This window comes from Halichoerus grypus, chromosome X (assembly GCF_964656455.1).
Source record: "Halichoerus grypus chromosome X, mHalGry1.hap1.1, whole genome shotgun sequence".
Classification (NCBI taxonomy): domain Eukaryota; kingdom Metazoa; phylum Chordata; class Mammalia; order Carnivora; family Phocidae; genus Halichoerus; species Halichoerus grypus.
This window is the reverse complement of record NC_135727.1, coordinates 1,862,360-1,888,219: the sequence shown is the minus strand read 5'-3', so window position 1 is coordinate 1,888,219 and position 25,860 is coordinate 1,862,360. Positions and strand designations below refer to the sequence as shown.

The following is a 25,860-nucleotide window of genomic DNA, read 5'->3' as shown; positions in this document are numbered from 1 at the left end:
AGGCGCCAGGCGAGGACATGTGTCCTCTGCAGGTGCCTCAGTTTCCTGGGCAGATGGGAGAGGTCCCATTCCACCTGCGAGGCTAGGTCCCTGGCACGGGGGAGGGGGGGGGGCATGAGAAGGATGCGGGTGTGGTGTTCTAAAATCCTGCCCAGGAACTCCTACTTTCTACCATTTTTGTTGATCTGGACAGTAGTAGAAAAGTTGTTTCTATGCCTCTAGGTTAATAATGGCAGTGTGGTTACAGGGAGGAAAGTGAGAAAGTTCTTGTTCTTAGGAGGTGTGGCTGAAGGGTTCTGACATGGGGTGTCAGCAAAACACATTATAAAGACGTGTGTGTGTGTGAATGTATGGCACGTGTGCACGTAGTGAGCGTGCAGGGTTGTATTGTGCAGGGGTGGGTGTGTGATGAGTGTGGAAGACCCCGCCCCCTGCTGCCTCCCCCCCCCCCCCCCCCCCCCCCCCGGCCCCGCGCCCCCGCCAGGCCAGGAAGAGGAGGCCTTAGTCTGGGCTATACTTTTGCCTGGTCAGTGGGAAGCCGTTTTGGCCTTTAGCCTTGCAGGTCATCAGGGAAGACGGACAAACAGGAAAACAGGGCCAACTGGGCTCAGAGCCTGGCCCTAGGAGGCATGCGGGCCACTGCCTTGGGCTGGGCTGTGCAGGCCTGGGCTGAGCAAGGCCGGGATCTGTGGCAAGAGCAGGAGAGGATTGGAAAGAGGGCTCCTGGGACAGGACACAGAAAGGATGGACTGGAGGGGGCAGGGGTCCTGGACGCCAAGGAGAACAAGGAGGGAGAGCCCAGCCCTGAGGCCCCAGGAGGGGAAGCCCCTCTCTCAGACCCTCCACACAGTGTGCGGAGACATGAGCGGGTCAAGTGTGCCTTTGTAGGCATATGGCTCTTGTGTGTGTCTGTTTGTGTGTGAGAGAGACAAAGACACAGACAGAGACAGAGAGACAGAGATCTGAAGCCGCCCCCTCCTCCTAGGACAGGTAGGTGCAGGTGGGGGAGGAGGGGGGGCGTCCCTGGCTCCCATAGGACCCTGGGGAGGAAGCTGGCTCTCACAGGGGCGCATTAAGCCCTGTCTTGACCCCGCCCCGCCCCCTCCCTTCCGGTCCCTCATCTCCGGAGGAGGCCCTCCTAGGCCCAGGAGGAGCCAACACTCATGTACTGGGGATTCCATGAGCTCTCACCCCTTCCTCGCCAGGGCCCAAGAGGGACAGAAGGAACCTGGCGTGAGAAAGGAGTCAAGCTGTGCCACGAGAAAGCTGGGTGCCCTTCAGTCGGCCCCACCCATCTCTGGCCTCAGTTTCCCCACTTATAAAATGGAGCTGCTGAGCTACCTGATCTCCCAGAGCCCTGCCGGACCTGATCTTCTGGTAAGGTGGGCCTTGCGGGGGGCGGGCGCAGGCAGGGGTTGGGGGAAAAGCCTGCCTGATGGTCACAGCCAGACCAAGCTGGGGACCAGCGTAGGAGGGCTCAGGCCCTCACGAGTGGGGGGGTGGGGAGGACTCCTGGGGACTAGACCTGGGAGGGCCGGGACAGGAAAGGCAGCACAGGAGGCCAGGAGCCTACTTCCCGGTGCCACAGGCAGGAGGCCAGGAGAGGCACGTGGGGGAGGGGAGGGAGAGGAAGTCCCCTCCTGGGCAGGTCACTCCCAGAGGCCGGGCTGGGGCGGGGCAGGGGATGGAGAGCAGATCTGAGCTCCTGGGCCACCTTCGCATCCGCCACTGCCCAGCTGCCCGGAGCCCAGAGAGCCCAGCCAGGTAAGGGGCTTCGAGGGGCCCCCGGGGACATGCTGGGCTCTCCTGCCCAGCCCCTGCCCTCCCACGGCCATCTCTCCCGGCCTCCATCTGCGTGTGTGGGGGAGGCGGGTCTGTACGTCTGCCTCAGATCTTGCGGGCTGCCGAGGTGGGTCCTAGGACATGTTCATCCATCTGCATGACTACTCCTTTCTATCTTAACTTGCCCAGGATTGGGAGGAGCACAGGGGGCCCTGAGGTCCGTGACCGGCTCAGTGGGGCCAGACGTCACCAACCTTGATCCGACTAAGGGTGTACCCCCACCTCCCCATTGCTGGAACACACACGCACAGGCACCCCACCACCCTGGCACCTCTCTAGGGGCCCCTGCCTAGAGATTGGGACAACGTGGCTGACCCCTCGAATGGGAGGCTGAGCTCGATACCGTGTCTCCTCCAGGCGCTCGAGACACCTGCCCCGGCCCCACCATGCTCGTGGCATCCACCACTTCTGGTAAGGTTCCAGCCCCGGGGCCCCGACCCATCCCCCCACCAATCCCTCCACTGGGATGAGCCAGGTAGGCTGAGTGGGGTTGGAAGAAGCAAAGAAGCCCCTCTTCCTGAGACCTCCCTCACCCTGCTCTCCAGGCTGCCCGTGCGGGGAGGGGAGGGCACGGCCCTGCGTGCTCACTGGGGGCTGGGGCTGCCCTGCCCTCCCCAGCACCTGAGGCGGGAATGGCATCTGTTTTGCTGGGAGCCGGGACATGGGAGGCTGGAGGGGAGCAGGAGGCCCAGGTTGATGGCTGCTCGGACCACTGGCTCCGCCTGTCCAGCTGGAACCTCCTTGGGCCCAGGGCCCCGTGCCCAGCACATCCCCTAACTTGGCCCTCTTCCTCCACCCCTGCCCAGCTGTGCCCTGGACCCTCTCTCCACCTATTCTGCCTGGCAACAGCAGCAAGGAGCTGCCGGACACCCGGAACCCGCTGCTCGTCCAGGCGGAGCTAGCCCTGCTCTCCACAGTCTTTGTGGCCGTGGCCCTGAGCAATGGCTTGGTGCTGGGGGTGCTAGCACGCCGGGGCCGGCGGGGTCGCTGGGCACCCATGCACGTCTTCATTGGTCACTTGTGCCTGGCCGACCTGGCCGTGGCCCTGTTCCAAGTACTGCCCCAGCTGGCGTGGGATGCCACGGACCGCTTCCGTGGGCCTGATGCCCTGTGCCGGGCAGTCAAGTACCTGCAGATGGTGGGCATGTATGCCTCCTCCTACATGATCCTGGCCATGACGCTGGACCGCCACCGCGCCATCTGCCACCCCATGCTGGCATACCGCCACGGAGGTGGAGCTCACTGGAACCGGCCGGTGCTGGTGGCCTGGGCCTTCTCGCTCATTTTCAGCCTGCCCCAGCTTTTCATCTTTGCCCAGCGTGACGTGGGAAATGGCAGTGGGGTCCTTGACTGCTGGGCCCACTTTGCTGAGCCCTGGGGCCTCCGAGCCTATGTCACCTGGATCGCCCTAATGGTGTTTGTGGCACCTGCCCTGGGCATCGCTGCCTGCCAGGTGCTCATCTTCCGAGAGATTCATGCCAGCCTGGTGCTGGGGCCGGCAGAGAGGGCTGGGGGTGGCCGTGGAGGGCACCGGCCCGGCAGCCCCAGTGAGGGGGCCCGGGTGTCAGCAGCCATGGCCAAGACCGTGAGGATGACGCTGGTGATTGTGATTGTCTACGTGTTGTGCTGGGCGCCTTTCTTCCTCGTACAGCTGTGGGCAGCGTGGGACCCGAAGGCGCCCCTGGAAGGTGCGTGTGGCCGTGGCTAGGACTGCGGGGGGCCGGCCAGGCTCGGCCGCATGGGCACCTTCACCCCCAGACGCCTCCAGCCTCGGGCTCGGGAGCACACATGGGCTCACGTGGATTGCTCTTCCCTAGTGAGCAGATGGGGTCACTGCACCTCTGCACGGGCACCCTCAGTCCCAGCCCGGACTCTTCCACCCCCACAGAGGCCCCCTTCGTGCTGCTTATGCTGCTGGCCAGCCTCAACAGCTGTACCAACCCCTGGATCTACGCCTTCTTCAGCAGCAGTGTGTCCTCCGAGCTGCGCAGCCTGCTCTGCTGCGCCCAGAGTCGGGCCCCACCCGGCCCGGGGCCCCAGGAGGAGTCCTGCGCCACCGCGAGCTCCTTCCTGGCCAAGGACACTTCCTCCTGAGAGGCCTCGAGAGGCTCTGTGAAAGCCCGCTGCCTGCCTCGGGCTGGCCCTGGGGGCTCCGGGGAGGAGGGGGCTCTCGGGGAACTGGCTCCGGGGCGTGGGGAGGGGCTGGGGCCGTGGCCGTGGCCGTGGGCTTCCACCCCAGCCAGTGCCCGCCCCTGAGACAGAGGTCCCAGGGAGCCCGGCAGGAAGGAAAGGGGGTGGAGCCAGAGGACCTTCCTCCCCCCTCCCGCCTCTCTAGTCCCCTCTCACTCTCTCCTTAATAAAGGTTCCAGCTCATTTCCCCCCCGGTGAGTCTCCTTGGATCTGGGTAACGGCGGTTGTAGGGCAGTGTGGAAAGTCATTCTCAGATGCCCCCCCAGCGGCCACCAGACCCGGTGTGCAAGTCACCACACCACACGGCCCTGGCACGGACAACTCTGTGCCGAGACCCCTCGTGGAAGCTGTCCCGGCTGCCTTAGCTGCCACGTTTGCTGAGCACCCCGGCATCTGCCAGTGCTTCTGCCTGCCCAGCCCCCAGGACAGACAACTGGCTCGCACGGGGGAGTGAACGCACAGGCCTTTATAAATGGCAGCCCACGCCCGCCAGCCTCCACCAGGTTCCACCCTCAGCTGAGGCAGAGACAGGCCCCGGGAGCCCACCACGCACCAGCCACCGACAGGCCGTCACAGCAAAGCCAGGGAAGGGCCTGCCCCCAGCCTCCCTCCGCAGCTGCCTCCCAAGGGGGCCACAGCCAGGGCTGGGGGGCAGGCGGCTGTGTCCTCCTCTGCGAAGGGGGCGAGGGCAGGAGCCCAGCGCTGGCTGCCCGGGGCCAGGGAGAAGCCAAGGGAGGCCACCCGGGCAGCCGCAGAGCCTCAGTGCTTAAGGGGCGAGTCCAGGCTCTGGGGATGGGACGCCGAGGGGGACGCCGAGGGGGACGCCAGGGCCCCGGAGCCCCGGGAGAAGCCTCTGTTCTTGCCGAGGCGGCCGCAGGCTGGAGGCTTCAGGCTGTAGGGCCCGGGGCTGGGGGAGCTGGTGGACGCTGGCCCGAGGCCTTGGCGGGCGGAGGTCTTTCCCAAGAGCTCCTTAAACACGGAGTCCATGGTCTGTGCCACGGCCTAGAGGGGAGAAGAGAGAGGGAGGGCATCTGGTGAGAGCCTCCCCCAACCTAGCCAGCCCTTTCTCCCACGCCCAGGTCAGGGGGTCACCACCTGAGCAGGAGGGGGGGCCTTCCTCCCTCTGCTGCCCAAGCGTCCACTTGAACTCCTTCTCATTCCCAAACCAAAGCCCTTGGCCACCTTCCTGTCACCACGCCCCTCCTCTCCACTGGCCCCAAAGCTGCCGCCCCCCTCCCCTGCCTGGTTTTCCTCCTGCTACTCTTTTTTTTTTTTTTAATATTTTATTTATTTATTTGACAGAGAGAGACACAGCGAGAGAGGGAACACAAGCAGGGGGAGTGGGAGAGGGAGAAGCAGGCTTCCCGCGGATCGGGGAGCCCGATGCGGGGCTCGATCCCAGGACCCTGGGATCATGACCTGAGCCGAAGGCAGACGCTTAACGACTGAGCCACCCAGGCGCCCCTCCCTCCTGCCACTCTTGGTGTAGCTGTCAGAGCCTCCTCTGGGGACACCAATAGATCCCCCCTTTTGTCATACTTACGCTCTCCCTGGCTGGGATCACAGCCACCCCTTGGCCCCCGGAGCCACCAGTGTGCTGGGGCCTCTCAGGTCAGTGTCCCCCTGCTGCCCGCCCCCCCCACCCCTACCACTTGACTCCTGCTTCCCTGGCATGAGCGTCCGTGTGGCCACAGCTGCTCTTGGGCTCTGTCGTCCAGCTCACACTGGCCCCAGGGCTTCTGTCTGAGCCCGGCGGTGCTCACTGGGAGCCCGCAGGTGGGCGTGCTAGGCCCATGAGAGCAGGGAGCCGGGTCTCCCCACATCCAGCACCCATTCTCTCCTCCTGTGAGAAGCACCACTGTGCCCGGCTCCCCAGCCAGCTACCCACCCCATCTGTCTATCTCTTCCATCTGTCCCTTTCATCCTCCTTGGCCACCGAGTGCCTGCTAGGTCACTTCCTGTCACCTATCCTGGCTCTAGATGCCATGCCTGCCTGGGACTCCCACTTGCCACTTCCCCGTCAAGAACCAAACGTGAAGCCCAATTGCATGAGCCCCTGTGCCCCCTCCACCCTGCTTCTGGGCTCGTCCTTGTCCTCTGGGCTCACACCCTTGCCGGCCTGTCCCTCCCTAGGCTGGGCTCAGCCAGCTGGTCTGAGGCCAGGAAGGTCAGACTTGAACCTTGGGATGAAAGAGTTTGGTTCCTAAGGGGAGGCAGAGACCCCCCAGGAGAGGTGCCCCCCTGCCCCGCTCTCTGCCACACGGCCAGTCCTGGCTCTCACCTTGTCTACCTCCGCATACCGCTCCGGGGAGGTGGGGACCAAGCAGTGCCGTCTGTGCCCAGAGGGGCCCCCGGGTGTGCCCAGAGGGGCCTCAGGTGGGGTGCATGGCTCTGGCCTGCAGGGTACAGACAGGGCATGGCCAAGGGAGGGGGGAAGAGCGAGGCTGGCCCAGCGGGTCCATTCTGTCCTCCTTTGGCGTCCCTCACCCGGATAACTCTCCCCCAGCTGGGCCCCTCTCCACATGGCCAAAGCCAGACCCCAGCCCCTTCTGACCTGGCCCAGCACCTGCTGCCCGGGACAGCCTTGGCTCCCCAACAGCAGTGCTCAGGCCGAGGTGGGCAAGGAGGGCCACCAAAATGAGTCCTCCCGAAGAACCATCCTTCCCTTGCTCACCGATGGACGAATTCCATGGCCAGGAGGACCTCGGGACTGCTCGCCTGCGGCCCCTGGCCCACCTTCTCTGCACTAGGGTCGGAGAGACAGCCCGTTGAAAGCACTCATTCCCGGCGCAGGCTCTGGGGGCCGGCGGGCTCAGTGCTGGCCAGAAGTGGTCTGGGCCGCCCCAGGCCTAGGGAAGCTAGGACTCGGGGCAGGGGAGGGGCAAGACACCTGGGGGATGGAGAAGCTGCTCACTCACCCCTCGGGCAGTGTGATGTACTTGTGCGGGATGAGTCCCCGGGAGCCTGAGCACTCGCCCCGCCACCAGTCGCCCGAGGCCCGTTCGTGCAGCCGCAGCACGTCCCCGCGCTGAAAGCTCAGCTCCTGGGCTGTGCGGCCCGTGTAGGCAAAGCAGGCCACGGCCTCCACGACCCCCTCCAGGTCTGGGGAGAAAAGGGGGTCCAAGTTGGGAGGCGGAGGGGGCACCCAGGGCGGGGACAGGATCGGGTCCTCCTTCTCTCCCCCCTCACCATCCTCCTGGGCCAGGGTCCCAGCTTCCAGCTCCGGCTCGTTCTCCCCGACCAGGCCCTCCAGCTGGGCATCCCTGAGGTCAGAGCGAGGCATCTGAGTAGATGAGGGGGCTCCCCTCTGCTGGACCCCCCCCTCCCCCGCACACGAAGAGCATACCCCAGGCAGCTGGAGGAGGGCGGTGCCATGCACTTCTCGTAGATGGGGCCGGGCAGCAGGGTCAGCGGTGGGAAAACCCGGGAGGGCTGCACGATGAGAGTCTGCACCAGCTGGTTCACCCGGCCCTGCAAGGCCACTGGGTCCTGCCCGGCGGGCACGGGCAGCAGCGTCGGCCCGAAGCACACGGCCAGGTTGTAGGGGTCCATCATGTTCTCGTCGCTGTACTGAGCCAGGCTGGGGGCACACGTGGGTCACGGGCGGGGAACGCCCCGCCTGGTGGCCCCCGCACACCCCACCGTCAGCCCTCCCCGTCGCCCAGAAAGCACTCACTGGTTGAGGAAGGTGAAGAGGTAACGCAGGACGACCAGCACTGGTGCGGGCAGCTGGGCCAGGAGACGGCCAACGCGCTCCACCCGCTCGGCCACAGCCTCCAACTCTGCGGCCCAGGCCACCCCCCCGCCACCCCGGGGAGAGAAGCAGGAGTGAGGCCGCAGCGACAGGAAAGCGGCCCCTCCCGCCCGGCCGGCCTCCAGCCCCGGCCTCACCTGCAGAGGCCAGCAGCTCTCGGAACAGGTCCGGTGGGAAGAGCGGGGGATCCAGGCTCCGGAAGTAGAGCTTCAGCACCCCTGCCACTGAGTCCAGGTCGTGAGCTGTGCAGCCCTCCACCAGCGGGTCCTCCCCTGCAGGTGACACAGGGCACAGGAGGCCGATCACAACAGCTCCGGCTCTCCCCCGACCCCTACCCCCTCCTGCCTGTCCCTACCTCTCTCGAAAGCGTCACGGATCTCTGAGACCCGGGGCTGGGCGCCTGACACCCGGAAGATGCCCTCATGCTGCAGGCCTGGGGGGAGGATGAGAGCCGATGGGTGCCAAGTCCCCTCTCCACCCCCTCGAGGATCGGGTGCCAGGTGGGCAGCAGGAGGGCCCAGGTCTTGCTTACCATTCAGGTTAATGAAGCGGACACAGCTCTCCACCACCAGGGGCACGGGCTGGCCTGAGCTCTGGGGACAGAGAGGGTGCTCACTTCACAGTCCCTCCTTGTCACTGGCTCCCTTGCATGTTCTCTTAACAAGCCATGATGGTTATCGGCAAGGAGGCCTGGCATGTGTTTTGTGAGATTTGCTCCCGGGCGTCTTACATTGTTTGCTCTTTGAATACACACAGAGTGCATAATCACATCATAAGAAAGGCCAGCACTATTTCTTCTTTTCAGACCCTTCTTGCTTCCCTTACTTCGCCGCCTAGGACCCCCAGTGGCACGCTAGCCGGAGCGGGGCTTGTGCGCTCTACTTCTCACATGCTCCTGCCTGAGGCTTTCTGTAGATGCCTGGGGTTTTTTGTTTTTTGTTTGGGTGGTTGTTTTTAAATACCTTATTTATTTATTTGAGAGAGAGAGAGAGCACGAGCGGGAGGCAGGGAGAGGGAGAAGCAGACTCCCCACCGAGCAGGGAGCCCGACGCGGGACTCCATCCCAGGACCCCGGGACCGCGACCCGAGCCAAAGGCAGATGCTTCACGGACTGAGCCACCCAGGCGCCCCTCTGTAGATGCCTGCTACTAGTGAAGGATGTCCCCTTCACTTGGTGGAGGCCTGACAGAGGCCCATCCAGGAAGGGACAGTTGACCAGTTGTCGACAGTGGAGGGCACTGGGGGTCACAGACAGCCGGGCCACAGAGATGGCCCCGGGCTGGAGAGAAACCAAAATGCAGGGGAGGGTCTGCACTCAGTTGGAGCACGAGGTAAAGCCAGCACCTGGATAAACTTCTCCATGTCTCCCCCGAAGAGTTTCTGGTTATACTGGGAGCTGGGGCGGGGGTGGCGGCTCTTCTGCTGTTTTCTCTGTGTGTACTGGGTCCTGTAGTGGACGGAAGCTGGCTCTGAGGGGAGGGGGCATGGAGAAGAGGATGGCCCACCCCCTAGCCCAGCCAAACAGGGCCTTGGAGCCCACGAGTTAGTCCAGAACCCACGGGGCAAAGTGGGAAATGGAAGCCACGGAACGATGAGCAGCAGAGCTGGGCCCCAGGAGAGGGGAGATGGGGACATGGCAGCTTGGTCCCTGCAGAACCCACTCATCAGAACACACGGGCCTTGCACGCAGCACGCACTCACCAAGACACCTCCCGCTCCTCTTTGTCACCTGGGGGTAGAAAACATAGGTGCGCTTTTCAGGCCGGGAGGTCCTTAATGCACGGCAGAGAGAAAGGCTAACAGGACAGGGGCCAGGAGCCCTGCTGGTTCTTTCTGGCCTGCCGACCAACCTCTCTGGACAGAGAGGAACATGGGCTGGGTGGGGGCCCCAGGCAGGAGAGCGGAGGGCAGGTGCGCTCCCGGCCCTGGGGGTGGGGAGGTAGCGGCCCAGGGCCAGAAGTGCGGCCCACCTCGCTGAATGGCCTCCTGCAGTTTCTCATGCTTGGCCTGCAGCTTGGCAAGGATGCTTCGTCCACTCAGGTACTCCTGGAGCTTCTGGGAAGCCCAAAGAAGAGCCCAAAGTTTTAATCCCAGCTCTGGGTCCTCCCCGTGCCCCGCCCATGCCCCCCAGCTGCCCCCTCCCCACCATGATGTAGAAGGTCTCCGTCTCCTGCTGCTGGCCCCGCTTCCGGCCGGCCTGCCGGGTGCCTGGGTCCGAGCTGGTGGACCTGAGGGACTCGGTGGAGGGGGTGGAGGGGCTGGCTTGGAGGGAGTCAAGCACATCCCCGTCCTCCGACGCCACCAGCTCCAGCAGGGCCTGCAGTGTGGCCTTCAGGGTCTTGCTCACCTGGAGGGCGGCCAGCACCAGGGCAGGAAGAAATGGGGCACGAGCGAGGGACAGGAAGTCCAAGTCAGAAGGGAGGGGGAGGGGAGGCCACGGCCACCTGGCTCCCTGGCTCCAGCTCCGTGTCCCCACCCCGAGCCAGGGCACTCATACCTCCTCCGTCTCGATGGTCTGTCGGTCCAGGCGGCTCTGGATATTCTGGGCTCGGGGCAGGATCTCGTCCCGCAGCTCCATCTCCAGCCGGATCTCAGCCACCTGTGCAGGACGGCGTGCGGGGGACTGAGGGCTGGGCCCGGGGGCACAGAGCTCAGGCGTGGGGGCGGGCTGGGCAGCGGGCACCGAGGCCTCCGGGCATGAAGGCAGCGTGCACGTTTCCACCGCCTCGGCGGCTGCTGCCCAGGACCCCCAGTCCTTGACACCCGGCTCTCCCCGAGAGAAAGGAGCTCGTCCGCGCCCGCGGACCCTTGTGTAGAGACTTGGCAGCGCTACTCCTAACAGCCCAAGGACGGAGGGAGCCCAGTGCCTACGGGCTGATGAATGGAAAAGCAAGTGTGGGACATCCATACAATGGAATGTCATTCAGCCACAAAGAGAAGTGTCCTGGCTGATCCATGCTGCATGTAGGTGAACATAGAAGACATTCTGCTCTGTGAAAGAAGCCAGACACAAAAGGCACATATATCATACGATTCCATTTACATGACACGTCCAGGAGAGGCAAACCCACAGACACAGAAAGGAGGTGAGTGGGTAATGGGGGGATGGGGGAGGAGGGTGGGGAGTGACTGCTTCCTGGGTCCAGGGTTTTTTTCGGGGGGTGAACGTGTTTTGCAATGAGAGAGTGGTGATGGTTGCATAACTCGGCGAATATTCTAAAACCCACTGAATTGTACACTTGAAATGGGTGAATTACATGGTATATGATTCATACCTCAATAGAGCAGTTGATTATTTTTTAAAACATGGTCAGGAGAGCTGGGGTCTGAGACAGAAGAGGGAGGGCCTAGCTAGAAAAACTACTCACTCTAATCAGGCAGAAATAGATTCCCTGTGGCAAAATTCGAATGCCTTGCCCTGTGGGCAGAGTGGAGGATTGGAGGAGACGGCTTTAGGAAGCGAGGAATGGCTCTCCTTTGAATTTAAGCATCTGGGGAACTCTGACACTGACATCAAGTTAAAATTGAGAGTGAAGACTTCGGGGGCGCCTGGGTGGCTTGGTCAGTTAAGCGTCTGCCTTCGGCTCAGGTCATGGTCCCAGGGTCCTGGGATCAAGCCCCGCGTCGGGTTCCCTGCTCGGCGGGAAGCCTGCTTCTCCCTCTCCCACTCCCCCTGCTTGTGTTCCCTCTCTCGCTGTCTCTCTCTCTCTGTCAAATAAATGAATAAAATATTAAAAAAAAAAAAAAAAAAGGAGAGTGAAGACTTCACTTATCCACGGCAAGCTAAACATGCCCCGCTCTCTGTCCTCCTCAAGCCCCACTGGAAAGGGACGGCTGAAGGCCTAGGTCATGGGGACACCAGGCGAGGCCGGCACTGGAGAAGCCACCAGAGCGGCGGAAATGCCACCAGACCGAGGCGGCAGGCACCTGGCAGGCGCAGGAGGTGCAGAAACCAGGACCTGCTAAAGTCTGTCCGGGAAGCAATACCGTGGCTCCTCAAACACTTATACCTACACTCAGCATAGGAGTCAGCAATGCCCCTTCTGGGTGTTTCCCCAAAAGAAGGGAAAGCAGGGGCTCCAAGAAAGATTTGCACACTCGTGTTCACAGCAGCCAAAAGCAGGAAGCAACCCAAGTGTCCATGAAGGGATGAATGGATAAGCGAAACGTGCTCTGTCCATACAATGGCATGTTCTTCAGCCTTAAAACAGAAGGAGATCCTGTCACAGGCTACATCCATGAACCTCAAGGACACTATGCTGAGTGACACCAGCAAATCACAACAGACAAATACAGTATGAGTCCACGCGCATGAGTGATCTAGAGTAGTCTAGATCTAGATTCAGAGAGACAGAAAGTAGGACGGTGAGCGCTGGGGGGCTGGGGGGAGGGCGAGCGAGTGTCTAACGTGGACAGTTTCAGTTTGGGAAGATGGAAAAGTTCTGGAGACGGAGGGTGGGGATGGCTACACAACAATATGAATGTGCTTAATGTCACTGAACATCGCACTTAAAAATGGTTAAAACTGGGGCACCTGGCTGGCTCAGTCAGTAGAGCATGTGACTCTTGGTCTTGGGGTCGTGAGTTTGAGCCCCACGTTGGCTACAGAAATTACTAAAAAAAAAAAAAAAAAAAAAAAATCCATCCATATATACATATACAGCTAAAATAGTTAAAATGGTAAATCTCATGTATGTTTTATCAGAGTTATAAAAAAAAGTCTCTCCAGACTCTAGGAAACATTAACATTAGAAGACCCTCCCCCAAACCCATACAATTAGCAGAAAAGTAGAGATTTAGCCTCTGGAAAGGATAAATCAGAGGGATTCTGGACTTAGGGCCACTAGTCACAGCTAAAGAAGGGGACAAAACTTCCTACTGATGAGAAAGAAGGAAGCAGCCACTACCATCTGGAGCCGCCCAGATGGGACGTGGTGTTATCCTCCTGAACATAAGGAATGTCACAGAGCATCAGCGTCAGACAAGGTCACTCTGTGACCGTGAGAGGTGATGACAAAAACAAGGACACCTCATAATCACATCCGAGTGCAGACAAAAACAAGAACTTTGTCGAAGCCACAGAAATAACCAAACCTCCCTCTGTTCAGGCTAATAGGAGTGTGGGCTGCTTTAGCCTCCCTTCATCCACCACCCCCCCGACTCCTGCCTTCTAGATAAGATTTATGAAGACATCCAATCAGAGTTACCCCTTCTTCCCAACGGTATCTAGGCCGAGTCCCTCTCCCAAATCCTGTAACCTCAGCCCAGGTCCTACTAGTCCTTTCTAGCACCTTCTTACCAGGACACCCCAGGCTCCCCACCATGGGGGTTTCCCTCAAAGCGATGGTCTGAGTCCCTTCCCTGAGGGGAAGCCCCCGTTGACAAGCTCTGCTCATGAGCATCAGATATCTCATCTAATCTACCTCTCAGCAGCTCCTCTTAAATATGACCTGATGGCCAAGAATTGCCAGCCATTTGAGGGAAGCTCTAAAATGAAAGGAAAAAAAAATGAAATGAAAGAGAAAGACGAAAGCAAGCTTTTTTTTTTAGCTGTAAGAAAAAACAGAAAATGCAGAGAGCAGAGAAAAATGTCAAGAAAACAAAAATGAGGGGCGCCTGGGTGGCTCAGTCGTTAAGCGTCTGCCTTCGGCTCAGGTCATAATCCCAGGGTCCTGGGATCGAGCCCCACATTGGGCTCCCCGGTCCGCGGGAAGCCTGTTTCTCCCCCTCCCACTGCCCCTGCTTGTGTTCCCTCTCTCGCTGTGTCTCTCTCTGTCAAATAAACAAAATCTTAAAAAAAAAAAAAAAAGAAAAGAAAAATGAATGTTTCAGAATGATTTGAGAAAACATGATGTCCACAAGACAAGTACAAAGGGTTATTTTAAATAGGAATTTGGAAAACAAAGCAGAACTAAAAGGTATAGAGGTAGGAGAAGAGGAAAGAGAAAAGATAAGAAAATTAGAGAATCAACCCATGAGGTCCAACATCCAATTACAGGAATTGCTGAAAGTGAGAGAAAAGAAAATTAGAGGGAGGAAATGATCAAAGGAATAATATAAGCCCAAAACCTAAGGCCACAGTATTCTAAACTGACAATGCCCACCGGTTGCCAAGCACCGTGAAGGATAAAGGATCCCGAAGGAACATCATCACAAAATTTTACCAGGCAGGAAAGAGACTCCTAAAAACTTCAGGAAGAAGAATCGCAGGTCACACACAAAGGATCAGAAATCAGAAGGGTATTGGACTTCGCACCGATAATGCTGAAAGCCTGGAGCGATGCCTTTAACAGTTGAAAGAGAAACTTATTCTCAACGCTGAATTCTATATCCAGCTAAACTACCAACCAATTTCAAGGCTAGAATACAGGCATTTTCAGACAAGCGAAGCCACAGGCTGCCTGGGGCGGTGGACGGAGGGAGAGGAGCCGGGGGTAGGGCTGCGCACTAGGCTAGCCGGCTGAGGAAGGAAGTCTGTTGACAAGCAACTAGCAGCGTGCTGTGCAATTTGAACACGGGGAGGGAAGCCCCAGAAGCAGCAGCTAGGGGACGGCAGGGAAGTGGCTGTTTCTGGGGAGTGGAATCGGGAACAGAAAGGGTGAGTCAGAGAACTGCCAGGGGCCATCGTAAGCCTTGAGTAACATTTGACTTTTTCAACTATGACTCGGATCAATATACAGATTAAAAAGCTACAAGTTCTGTGCAATCCCTGTCCATTCACAATGCCCATTTGGACAAACTGGTAAGGAAAAAAAACAGCTCAGGGACAAGTGAAAAGATGCTAGCTATATTCTACAGCTTGTATGGTTTATTTCCCTTCAACTTGGTATTATGCATTGTCTAAAACATGCAGAACACTGGGACAAAGACTATATGGACAGCTAGATACCCACCTACTACCTGGCGTCCACCTGGTGCTAGTTTTGCTGTGTTTGCTGTGGTGGGGAGGTTGCGTTCAGCCAATGAACGGCAGAAGTTTGCTTGCTTCAAATGCAAGTGGCGAAACTTCTAGGGAGCCTCATTTGCCTTGAGGCCATTGAATGAGGGTCTGAGAAATAAGCTGCATTCAGGAGTTTCGACTCCTTAGCAAAGTGGGATTCATTCGACTTAACCGCTGTTACAATGAAGACCAGAGAACACAAAGCCCTTTGCGTCCATGCCTGGGGGGCGGTGACCCTCACCTCATCTCCCTCATGGGGGTGGTAGTCAAAACGCTGTGGGGGACAGAAGGCAATTCCATGCACTTCCAGCACCTTGAACTTGTCCCCTGGAGGATCTAGGGCCTCCACGGCCTCTTCCAGGCTGCCCAGGCCCTGCATCTGGGAGACTTGGGTGCGGCTCTCGGCAGCCGCGTAGCTCCGGAGCACCTGCCCCAGGGCTAAGTGGAATCCTGTGTCACAGCACTGCGGAGGAGGCAAGCACATGGCTCAGGTGGGCCCCAGTGCATAGCGCCCCGCCCCCCAGCCTGCCCCCCCAGTACTCACATCCATGAGGTCCAAGACGTCGTGCAAGTAGTAGTTGCGGACGGCAGCATTGACACTGGCCAGGCTGAGCAGGTACTCGTTGCGCGCCTTTGTGCACTTGAGTTTGTGCTCCAAGAACTTGGCCTGGCGCTGCTCAAGACCACAAAAGTACACCAGGGTCACCTACTCGGCCAGCCAGCCAGCCGCCATCTCAGGCCTCCCACGGACTCTCCACACCCCCCTCCCCAAGTGGACATGTGCCTCCGATGTCCCACAGGCCCCTCAAAGCACATGGCCCCGAAGTCCCAGTGTCCTCCCTTGCTGCACCCCCCCCCCCAACCGCCACGCAGAAACTCTCCCATCTTGGGCCGGCAACCCCCGTTCTGCCTCAGCTCCTCCAGGCTTGGTACATCCCCAACCTTTCAGGGGCCACCTCAAACATTCTCTCTGTGCACATCACCCAACCACCATCCTATGTGTCTTCTTGCCCCTCTGAGACCTGACAGCACTGTGCGAGGCAGGGATGGGTGGGTGCAAAGGCTTCCTGAGTTGGGAGCACCAAAGCGCTCTTCACTCCAGCTGGGTAGGGGAGAGCTAGGAGCACAGGGAGGACGGTTCTCCTGCCACCCCCCTCTCCGGTACCGCATCTACCACCCTAGGCTGGAGAGCCCTCGAAAGCCAGCAGAACTGACTAGGCCCAGCCTTACCAGCCCTGCTTTCTCCCTCCATGCCCCACCTCCCAGCAGGTCCCAGGGAGAGCCAGGGATTCCAGGGTCAAAGGTTAGAACCAGAGCCTTCGAAGACAGACAGGTGCCCTCCAGGCCCACCTTTTCCACCAGCCGCCCTCCCTTCTTGAGGGAGCTCTTGCGGAGGGGTCCTGCCTCAGTGGTGGTGGTGGTGGGGGGGGTGGGGGGGGTGGTGGCGGAGGCACTCCGACCCGCCCGCTTCTCCTCCTGCCGCTCGGCTTCCCGGAGCTTGGCCTCGGCATTCACGCTCTCCATGTGGTACACGTGGTACGTCTTCTTGGCCTGCAGGGAGGACCAAGGCCAGGCTGCCCTGCTGAAGGCCATGGCCACAGCCAGCCCTCCCCCTCCTCCTCCCAGCCCATCTGGGATTCAGACCCCATGTGAGCACTTGGGCCAGCCACCCTGTGCCCAGAACAGGGAGAGACGGCCGTGCTTGCAGTCCCCCCCAAACCCGGGACTCTCCTGGGCACTCGATCCTCTTCCTTGCGCCTGGCTTGGGGGGGCGCGAGATGATGGCCTCGCTCTAATGGGGGCGGGCCCCGCCCTGTCTCACCGTCTGAAGCTCCGACACCACCTCCAGCAGCTCCTCCTGCAGCTGTTGCTCCAGATCCTTACTCTGAGGGGGACGCCGAGCGTGAGCGGGGTCCCCGGCGCAGCTGGGCCAGCGGGCACTCCAGGCTCCGCCCAGCTCCCCTCTGCCTGACACCCACCGGGCCTCCCTCGAGCCTGGGGCCATCTGCACCTGCTGCGCCCAGGGCGGAGGCCTTACCTTCTTTGTTTTTTTTTTAAAGATTTTATTTATTTGACAGAGAGAGAGACATAGCGAGAGAGGGAACACAGGCAGGGGGAGTGGGAGAGGGAGGAGCAGGCTTCCCGCCGAGCAGGGAGCCCGACGCGGGGCTCGATCCCAGGACCCTGGGACCAGGACCTGAGCCGAAGGCAGGCGCTTAACGACTGAGCCCCCCAGGCGCCCCGAGGCCTTACCTTCTTGACGATGCGCCCCACATCCTCCGCGATGTGACTCAGGCGCTGGGCCAGGGGCCCGGCCAGCACCTCGCTGAGGGTCGCGCTCTCCCGGCTCTGCTGCCGCGTCTGCTGCAGCAACACGGCCCAGCAGTGCAGGGGCGACAGGAGGGACGGCTCCTTCCTGGGGCAGAGGGGCACTGAGACCCGGAGCGGGGCCCCCGGGCCCTGCTGTGGCCCTCCCGGCCGGCCGGTACCTACCGGAAGCTCTGCTGCTCCCGGCTGCTGCCCCCGAGGCGGCCGCCGCGGCCGGAGAAGCGCTCTGCCAGCTTGTCCAGGCCCCGGGAGTACTCGAGCTCCACCTCGGCGCGCCGCCGCATGAACTCGGCCAGCTCCTGCAGCAGCTCCCGCCGCAGCTCCCCCTGCAGCTCCAGGCAGCGTAGCTGCTCGCTCAGCTGCCAGCGCATCTCTGCGGGGGACGGCGGTTCAGGCCTGGGGGGGGGGGGCAAGCCCCGGGAGGGGAAGGAGGCCGGCCCCCAGGGAGGTGTTCTGCGCTCAGGCTAGAGGGAACAGGCCAGGCCCGCCCAGCTGAAGAAAAGGAAGGCTGCTCTGGGGAGAGAGGGAGCGCGGCCGATCCGCTGTGATGGTGAGAACACAGAGCTGCCCCAGCCCCGTCACTCCCCGGTCCTTGGAAAGCCCCTGACTTGTTTGCTCTGCCACTTCCTGCCTTCCGGGTGCCTGGGACCCCAGGCGAACACACACACGCACAGGGCTGCGAGCGGGCAAGGCTGTCACGGCGCTCTGCCCAACCTGCACTGAACTGGTGGCCTCAGTGGCCAGGAACCCTGCCCTTGGCCCCCCAAGGGCAGCCCCACCGTGAGGGCCAACGGCCGGAGCAAGCTGGTTGGAGCTGACAAGTGAAGGAACTGAGAGAGCTGGCCTGCTTTCTGTCTCCGGTCCCCACTCCCCATCACCCACCCCACCTCCCGGCAGAAAGAGCCACACCCAGGGCCCCCACACCGCTGGCTTTTGACACCTTATCGCTGGCTTGATTTGGCAACACTGCTTTCCCCACTAAAGCAAAGAACCGCCTGAATGACAAGCTTAAGCAACCTGCTACAAACACTTTTGCCACCCGCTGGGTGCCCAGGTGGGCACTGGGGATCCCAGGTAATAACACTGTCTGGGCTTCTGGCAAACAGGTCGCCCCCTGACTAATCTCCAGCCACATACCCAGGGAGGGACGTTAGTTGATTTCTCCATCCCGGAGATTGTTGATTACATACCCAGTCTGTGCCGGGCATGTTCTAGATGAGGAGATACAGTGGCAAAGACTATTGACCAAGTGCTTGCCCTCATGAAGCTGGGATGGGAATGGGGGTACAGATCACAAGTGCACAGGGTCATCTGGGGGGCTCAGTCAGTTAAGCGTCTGACTTCAGCAGCTTAGGTCATGATCTCAGGGCTCTGCATTCAGCAGGGAGTCTGCTTCTCCCTCTCCCTCTGCTCCTCCCCCCACTCATGCTCTGTCTCTCAAATAAATAAATAATATCTTAAAAAAAAAACAGATCACAAGTGGACAGATATATACTAGAATGTCCAGGAGCAAGGGATGCTGAGGAGGCAAACAGCAAGGTGAGGTCAGAGCTGGAGGTGGGGGCGGGAGGGGTTCTCTTAGAAGAGGGTGGTGGGGAGGTGAAGGAGGTGACAGAGGGGCCACAGGGCCATTTGGGAAAAGTGTTCAGGCCAAGAAAAACAGTGAAGGCTGTTGGACCCAGTGTGGCTGCTGGGGGCAAAGTGGAGACGTACGAGAGGCCCATGGTGAGGGAAGGATGTCCGGCTGGCGCCGAGGGAGAGGGAAGCCACAGCACCCGGGCCAAGTGGGGAGGCCAGGCAGAGGTCAGGCGATAGACAGAAAGTGCCCGGCCCAGTTGGCACCTCCTGAACCAGTCCAGACAGAAGACGGTGAGGGCTCAGACCAGGGAGCGGAACTGGCAGGAGGTGAGAAGGGGCGGGACCCGGGGTCCACTCAAAGAAGTCCACTGTGACCAGCTCAGTGCCGGTACTGTTTGCATTTCTGTCCTGCCAGTGACTTCCCGGGGGCTGTGGGCACGGGGCAGCCTCCAGGGGTTGTGCCTGCCCGGCATCCCCATCGCCTCCTCCGATCTCCCTCTGGGGAATGTCTCCTTCCTATTCTCAGCCCCTGGGTCCCTCTCCCAGACGCAGCTGCACACACAGTCCTTCAGCCCCCCCCCCCCACCAGCACTGGCTCAGCGACAGCCTGGGGGCCACAGTCCTCACGCCTTCCCTGGAATTACTGAACAAGAGAGCTCTCTTTCCACTGCGGGATCAGGCTGGGTAAACAGAAGCCAGAGGTGGGGGGTGCTTCCTGACAGTGAAACCAACACAGAGCAGGGCAGAGCCAAGTGAGACAGAGTCTCCCTATACCGTAGGAGGCCAGGCTCCGGGGGCTGGCTCTCGGCTCCACGGGTCGGGTGGAGTGGGCTCCATGCCCCTTGGAATCTAGACATTCTTCACTGAATCAGGGTAACATTTTGGGGATAAAAGTACATCTCATTTCATTCTAAGCAAGACCTGAGATGGCCCAGCTCACCTCACCTTCCTCTGCTGTTTGCCCCGCCCTCCCAGGGCAATCTTTCCCTGAAGACCAATTGCAACTGAACAGTGCTGAATAGAACAGCCATGCATCGGTTGGAACCTGGATTTGCACACTGGCTGGTGTCAAGAAGATCCGTGACTGGGGCTTGGCCCCCAGCCTCTGGACTGTCACTATCCCGCTCTCAGATCTCAGCTCAAATGCACTCATCACCAACCCCTCCCTGACCTCCCCCCAAACTAGGTTTGGCCCTCCTCCCACCCCCTTTCTTGACATCTGTGCTTTCCCTTTATAGTGAACCTGAATGTGTTAAGGGTTTTTGCTACATGTCTCCCCGCCAGGCCCTGTGAGCCCTGTGAGGGCAGGGGCTGGTTCTTTTGCTTAGCACTGTATTCCCAGGGCCTAGGACAGAAGAGATGCATGCAAAACATCTGTCAAAAGGAAGGATGGAATCCACATATGCTTGCATTGCAGAGCTGGGTCCTGGGCCCCACCAACACTTCCTGTGAGCAAGGCATACGGTCTCACTTCTGCTGACAAATAAAGCAAAAGAGAAGATGGCCACCGAAACCACGACTATGCTGACCTTTCAGAATTTAGGGTGTCAAGACAGTGATCCTTTTTTTTTTTTTTTTTTTTTAGTATGGTAAAAAGTTTCTTCGGCAGGGAGGAAGGGTTTAGAAGCTAAAGTCACTGGAAACCCAGAGCAGGCAAGGAACATTTTAAAGACAGCCTGGCTCAAACTCCCAATTTTTCAGTGTAAATTAACTGGTCCATATTTGCTGACTGAAGAGTTTCCAAAGTCCTTCAGCTTCCTGACATTTTGGGGAAGCAGGATGGGGGTCATTATCTCCACCTGAGAATGATGAAGGCAAGGCTTCTCTCACCCTGCAAAGTCACCTCAAGCTGGCTCCGGGCAGCAAGCCACCTTTTCCAGACGGGGAGGACTCAGGCATACTTTGGTGTAAATTGCTCGAATTGGATAATTATGTTAGAACTGCATCTCGGGGCACCTGGGTGGCTCGGTTGGTTAAGCGCCTGCCTTCGGCTCAGGTCATGGTCCCACGGTCCTGGGATCGAGTCCCGCATCGGGCTCCCTGCTCACCTGGGAGCCTGCTTCTCCCTCTGCCTGCCGCTCCCCCTGCTTGTGCTCTCTCGCTCTCTCTGACAAATAAATAGATACATAAAATCTTAAAAAAAAAAAAAAAAAAAAAAAAAAAGAACCTGCATTTCTGGGTGGGAAGGAACTTCAAGGGTCATTTCCTTCTCCCTCCTAGGGGTTGTTATTGCCGTGTGACCGTGTGCCAGGCACTTCTCCCTGAGCTTCAGTTTCCTTCATCGGTAAAAGGGAGCAATTAAGAGTGATATATGGGGTCACACATCTGAAGACACAGGGAAACTTTATGGCCCCAACTGTTGGCACTTGGATGCTACCTTCTTTCTTTTGGAAGAGTTACCACACCCTGGATGAGACAGGCAGAAGCTGCCGACTAAGAATTTGCAAAGCCGATTTGCATGTGATTTGCACAAAGTGATTATCAGAACCCAAGGAGGTCTACCCTCAGAAGGCTTCGGAGCTGGCCCTGCTGAATCTCTAAGGCCGATATCCACTGTGCCAGTCTGACCCAGAGACAGCAGCCCTCAGCTCTGAGCCACCTCAGTGCCCAAGAGAGGGCAAAGGAACTGGTTTCAAGGCAAAGCCATCACTAATCCAGGCACCTTAGGCACGCAGACTCCTTGACCTCCTCGGCAAAACCAAGGTGCTCAATTTCACTCTGGCTACAATGCCACTTTCTGGGGGGCACCGGGTGCCCCCTTCCCTCACTCGGGCTCTTGGGTGAGGTGCAGGGAGAACCAAGGAGGGCAGAGCAACCAAAGGAAGGGAGGGAGGAAGGAAGGAAGGAAGGGGAAAGAGCCGGCGGTTGAGACCAAATGGGCGCGGAGAAGCGGGCAAAGGGCTCAGGCTGGGGGGGGCGGGTCGGGGTCGGGCTCCCTCCCTCCGTCCCTCAAGCCCCTCCGGAGGTCGCAGGGGGTGGGTTGGGGGAGGGGAGGAGCAGCGGGCCCCGGGCCAGCGGCGGGACTTTCCCGGCTCCCCCACGCCCTTGGGGTCTCGGTAGGGAAGCGGGGCCGGGGGTGGGGGGGCGGGCGCCCGACGCCCTCTCACCTTTCACTTGTGCCTCATACTCGGCCTGCAGCCCCCGCTCCCGGCGCAGCTTCCCATGCGCTGCCATGGCTTCCGGGCGGCCGCGCCGTCGAGCCCCACTGCTCCCACGCGGCCGCGAGCGGGCCGGGCGCCGGGACCTGGGGCTCTGCAGCCAGCACCCCCGCCGGCCCCGCCCCGCCCCGCCCCCAGCGCGGCTCCGGGGGCGGGGCGGCCCCCCGCCTGGCACTGCCCGCAGGGCTTTCCGGTGGGGTCCACTGCGGCTGGACCCTGCCGCCCCCTCGTGCTGGGCTCTGGGCACACACCCCTGGGAGAGCCTCAACGGGTCCAGCAAGCTGGCACCCTCTGGCTGCCGCCCCCCTCTCAGAAGGTTGTCTGGTCGCCGCTGCCAAACCACACCCTTCACAGCATGGCCATGGGCCCTGAATGCCAGTAGGGCAGTGACCCTATGGCTGCTCCAGACCCCCAGGACATCAGATGGAACCTACCCATCCCAACTCAGAGCCCTGAGAGAGAAGCGCAAGGAGCCTGGAGAGCCTGGTGGGAAGTTCCCAGGGTGGGTGGGGAAGGAAAGTCAGCACCAGAGATCAGAACCTCAGCCATTATTCCCTCAGGCCCCCTCGTTGCAGGGAGAGCAGGGTTTGGCTAAGGTTCCCCTTCTGCTCAACCCCATAGGGAGGAACAAGCCTCATTTCCCCATAGGTAGTTACCACTTCCTACCACTTCCTGCTGCCGGAAGAGACTCTTCTGCCTTCTTTCCCCTGCCGCTTGCACCTGCCCTGTCTTAGACTTGGGGCCGGGGGTTCAGCCTTCCTCTTCCCCGCTCAGCGTAAGGCCTTAACAAGCCTGGAGGCAAACCTTGGGGCCTCCCTTATCCAGGAGTGCTGGAGTTTCCCTCCACCCCTCTCTACCAACTCAAAGCCAAAAGGCAGCCGATTTTCTCCAGTAAACTGGGAAGGCAGGATGTAGGTGGCAGTTGACAAACCAGACCAGACAACGGTCTTTAGTTCAGTGGGAGGGAAATCCCTGGGGTATAGGTGGTGGGAGGGGGCGGGGCAGTTAGGTTCCAGCCGTGTGCCCAGGGAGGCGCGGAAGGCCTGTAGGCACTAGTTCAAGGAGTCAAAGCCAGGCTCAGTGCAAATGTGGGCACATGTGACCTCGACCTGCAGCTGGGGGTGGGGTGGGGGGGAGGAGGCTGTGCAGGTCCTTCTTGCATCTAACCTATGCGCAGTTCTCTTGCCCAGAAGGGGAAAACAGATGTCCTCAGCTCCCTGCCCACCCACCCCTACTCCTGCCCAGGACCAAGGCCCTTCTCTAAGACACCACGTGTCCACGGGGCCTGGGGTTGGAAGGCCTGGGAGCTGGCCTGACACCAGCAGGCCCAGGACCTGGGCTTCCAAGAGCTGGCCTCAACAGTACCACCGCTGGAGTCCTCTAGCAAGGCAGGCGAGCCTCCTGCCCCTTGCCGAAGCACGCACAGGCACTCCCGCACCCAGACCTGCTTGTGTGTCAGGGACCCAGGCACCTCATCAGCTAACCCCAACACACCTTGCCCCCTACCCTCCATCTGAGCACTGACTGGTCCCCCAAAGGCACTCCCCCATCCAGCAGAGCCATGCACAGACCTCAAGCCCCTAGGAAACTGCTGCTGAACTGGCCTCATCTCCTACTTTCTTTTCTTTTTTTTTTTTTTAAGATTTTTTATTTATTTGACAGAGAGAGATAGTGAGAGCAGGAACACAAGCAGGGGGAGTGGGAGAGGGAGAAGCAGGCCTCCCACTGAGCAGGGAGCCCGATGCGGGGCTTGATCCCAGGACCCTGGGACCATGACCTGAGCCAAAGGCAGACGCTTAACGACTGAGCCACCCAGGCGCCCCAAGGCCACTGCTTTAAAACTTGACATAAGCCCTGGCTTTTAGGATGCTTGTTTGGCCTTTGAGGCCCTAGTGCTTGCTCTATCTTCAGCTACATTATTGCCTTTCAAAGAATCCAAAAGCCTATTATCCCTCAGAAGATGAGGACCAGATGTGTGGGACCTTGTACAAGGTGTTGAGGAGTGGAGTATGCATCCTGAGGGGTGACCTCAGGGCTGACATAGGTCAAGTGCGCTGTGCGGAGGATGGACTAGAGGAAGATGAGATCAATGTTACAGCCGTCCATGTCAGAGCGAGAAGAGACGAGAACATGAATTGGGCAGTGAAGGTCCCATATGAAGATGCTGTGAGGCCCCTATTTTCCTACAAGTCAGATTTCCAGAAGAAGCTTAAGAATGGGGGCTTCCCTGGGGGGGGGGGCGCCTGGGTGGCTCAGCTGTTAAACGTCTGCCTTCCGCTCAGGTCGTGATCCGGGGGTCCTGGGATCCAGCCCTACGTGGGGCTCCCTGCTCAGCAAGGAGCCTGCTTCTCCCTCTGCCCCTCTCACTGCTCGGGCACTCTCTCTCTCAAAATCTTAAAAAAAAAAAAAAGAATGGGGGCTTCCGGGGTCAAGGTTGTGCACCCAGTCTGTGCACAGGTTCACCCCTTGGGGAGACGTGCCCGGAGGCCAGCCCCAGCCCCCGAGAGAGAAGGTAAGGGCGGGCCTGCTTTTCCACCCTGCGCCTTCCAGCCCCAGCTCCGCTCAGCAAGCCCCGCACAGCAGCGGCCCCTCCCACGGGCGGGGGCTGCACGGACCGGGGAAGAGCTGGGCCCCAAGGGCCGCTCGGGCCTGCAGCTTCCCCTCTCCGCGGCCCCCACCTCCGCCCAGGAAACCCAACCGCCTGGAAGCCGCCTAGCGTCAACCGGCCGCCAGGGACACAGGGCACGGAGGGCAGAGGGCGGGCCAGGTCCCTGTGGGCCGGCCGAGGGCGGAAGGAGGGTGCGGCCCCGCGCCGTGGGAGCCTCCGCGGACTCCCTCCCACCAGCGCTGGGGCGCGGCCGAGGCAGCGCGCATGCCCGCCCCGCCCGGGAAGGCCCGCCCCGCCGCCGCCAGACCAGTCAGAGCCTGGGAAAGAAGGCGGCCGCGGCTGACGAAGAGGAAGGGACTGACGCCAGGCGCAGGGGGCGGGGCAAGGCTCCTCCTCCCCCTCCCACAGCGCGCCGGCGAACGGGCGGGCTGGCGCAGGCGCACTTTTGCAGCCTCGCCCTCTGTAGTCCGGGCTTCCCCGGAGGCCTGATGGTCACGTGCCAGGCGCCAGCCAGAGAGAAAACGGAGCTCCGGGCCCCCGGTGGCGAGTCACTCAGCCTAGCAGGGGAGCCGGCACTGTCTGCAGCAGCAGGCGCGTGAAGTACAGTGACAGCTTTGGAGTACTGAGCTCCGCGGGGAGGTGGGCAACCCAGGCAGAGCCTGCCCAGAGACTAACAGCAGCAAGTGATCACACTGCAGCCGGAAGGAAGGGCAGGGACAAAGGCACGGCAGCAAATCTTAGGGCTGGAGTAAAACCACAAAAACGGAGGCCTTACAGAAACACACCCAGGGGCGCCTGGGGGGCTCAGTCGTTAAGCGTCTGCCTTCGGCTCAGGTCATGATCCCTGGGTCCTGGGATCAAGTCCCACATCGGGCTCCCTGCTCGGCAGGAAGCCTGCTTCTTCCTCTCCCACTCCCACTCCCCCTGCTTGTGTTCCCTCTCTCGCTGTGTGTCTCTCTGTGTCAGATAAATAAAATCTTAAAAAAAAAAAACCACACCCATAAATACAGAGCACAAACCGCTGGTTGCCAGAGGGGAGGGGGGTGGGAGATGGGCAAAAAGGAGTGAGGGGAGTGGGAAATACTGGCTTCCAGTAATGTAATGAATATGCCATGGGAATGAAAGGCACAGCACGGGAATACAGTCAATGATACCGTAACAGCACTGTATGCTGTGCCATGGTAGCTACACTTGCGGTGAGCATAGCATTACAGAGAGATGTTGAATCACCATGTTGTATACCTGGAACTAATGTAACATTGTGGGCCAACTATACTCAAAAAAAAAAAACCCCAAAATGGAGGGCTTATATTCTGCAGGAAATGACATTATGCATTTGTCAAAAAACAGAATGCAGGCTGCCTGGGTGGCTCAGTCGTTAGGCGTCTGCCTTCGGCTCAGGTCATGATCCTGGGGTCCTGGGATCAAGCCCCGCATTGGGCTCCCTGCTCCGCGGGGAGCC

At 60.0% G+C, this 25,860-nt stretch overlaps 2 protein-coding genes across 8 annotated transcripts; one reads left to right on the top strand and one right to left on the bottom strand.

Annotated features, from left to right (window-relative positions):
* Positions 1 to 876: 876 nt before the first annotated feature.
* On the top strand, positions 877 to 4,222 carry AVPR2 (arginine vasopressin receptor 2). Of its 4 annotated transcripts, XM_036108892.2 has the most exons (5): positions 877 to 990; positions 1,206 to 1,377; positions 2,200 to 2,253; positions 2,649 to 3,530; positions 3,660 to 4,222. In XM_036108892.2, exons 3-5 carry the CDS (start codon positions 2,229 to 2,231, stop codon positions 3,956 to 3,958), a joined length of 1,206 nt encoding a protein of 401 aa, XP_035964785.1. In that variant the 5' UTR covers positions 877 to 990; positions 1,206 to 1,377; positions 2,200 to 2,228; the 3' UTR covers positions 3,959 to 4,222. The 4 variants fall into 4 exon arrangements, with proteins under 4 accessions (XP_035964785.1, XP_035964786.1, XP_077920318.1 ...); XM_036108893.2 differs by lacking the exons at positions 877 to 990; positions 1,206 to 1,377 and adding an exon at positions 1,674 to 1,764; XM_078064192.1 differs by lacking the exons at positions 877 to 990; positions 1,206 to 1,377 and adding an exon at positions 1,674 to 1,764 and having other exon boundaries at positions 1,972 to 2,253; positions 3,731 to 4,222.
* A 261-nt stretch (positions 4,223 to 4,483) lies between these two features.
* On the bottom strand, positions 4,484 to 21,872 carry ARHGAP4 (Rho GTPase activating protein 4). 4 transcript variants are annotated; one of them, XM_036108889.2, is made up of 22 exons: positions 21,740 to 21,871; positions 17,220 to 17,427; positions 16,980 to 17,142; positions 16,549 to 16,611; positions 16,077 to 16,277; positions 15,271 to 15,399; positions 14,968 to 15,189; positions 10,284 to 10,385; positions 9,933 to 10,133; positions 9,757 to 9,841; positions 9,488 to 9,515; positions 9,131 to 9,233; positions 8,319 to 8,379; positions 8,142 to 8,219; positions 7,924 to 8,058; positions 7,709 to 7,814; positions 7,379 to 7,612; positions 7,222 to 7,295; positions 6,951 to 7,134; positions 6,707 to 6,778; positions 6,314 to 6,428; positions 4,484 to 5,034 (listed from the first exon to the last, which is right to left on the bottom strand). In XM_036108889.2, the coding sequence occupies exons 1-22, from the start codon at positions 21,804 to 21,806 to the stop codon at positions 4,792 to 4,794; spliced, it is 2,874 nt and encodes a 957-aa protein (XP_035964782.1). In that variant the 5' UTR covers positions 21,807 to 21,871; the 3' UTR covers positions 4,484 to 4,791. The 4 variants fall into 4 exon arrangements, with proteins under 4 accessions (XP_035964782.1, XP_077920315.1, XP_077920316.1 ...); XM_078064189.1 differs by lacking the exon at positions 6,707 to 6,778 and having other exon boundaries at positions 21,740 to 21,872; XM_078064190.1 differs by lacking the exon at positions 14,968 to 15,189 and having other exon boundaries at positions 21,740 to 21,872.
* Between the last annotated feature and the right edge of the window lie 3,988 nt (positions 21,873 to 25,860).

Coding starts and splice junctions, on each gene's coding strand:
- AVPR2 (XM_036108892.2), top strand. CDS start 2,229: ATGCTCGTGGCATCCACCACTTCTG. Junction 2,254..2,648: donor CGTGGCATCCACCACTTCTG/GTAAGGTTCCAG, acceptor ACCCCTGCCCAG/CTGTGCCCTGGACCCTCTCT. Junction 3,531..3,659: donor CCCGAAGGCGCCCCTGGAAG/GTGCGTGTGGCC, acceptor GCTCTTCCCTAG/TGAGCAGATGGGGTCACTGC.
- ARHGAP4 (XM_036108889.2), bottom strand. CDS start 21,806: ATGGCAGCGCATGGGAAGCTGCGCCGGGAGCGGGGGCTGCAGGCCGAG. Junction 15,400..16,076: donor GAGGGCGGCTGGTGGAAAAG/GTGGGCCTGGAG, acceptor GGTCTTGAGCAG/CGCCAGGCCAAGTTCTTGGA. Junction 10,386..14,967: donor ACCCCCATGAGGGAGATGAG/GTGAGGGTCACC, acceptor CGTCCTGCACAG/GTGGCTGAGATCCGGCTGGA.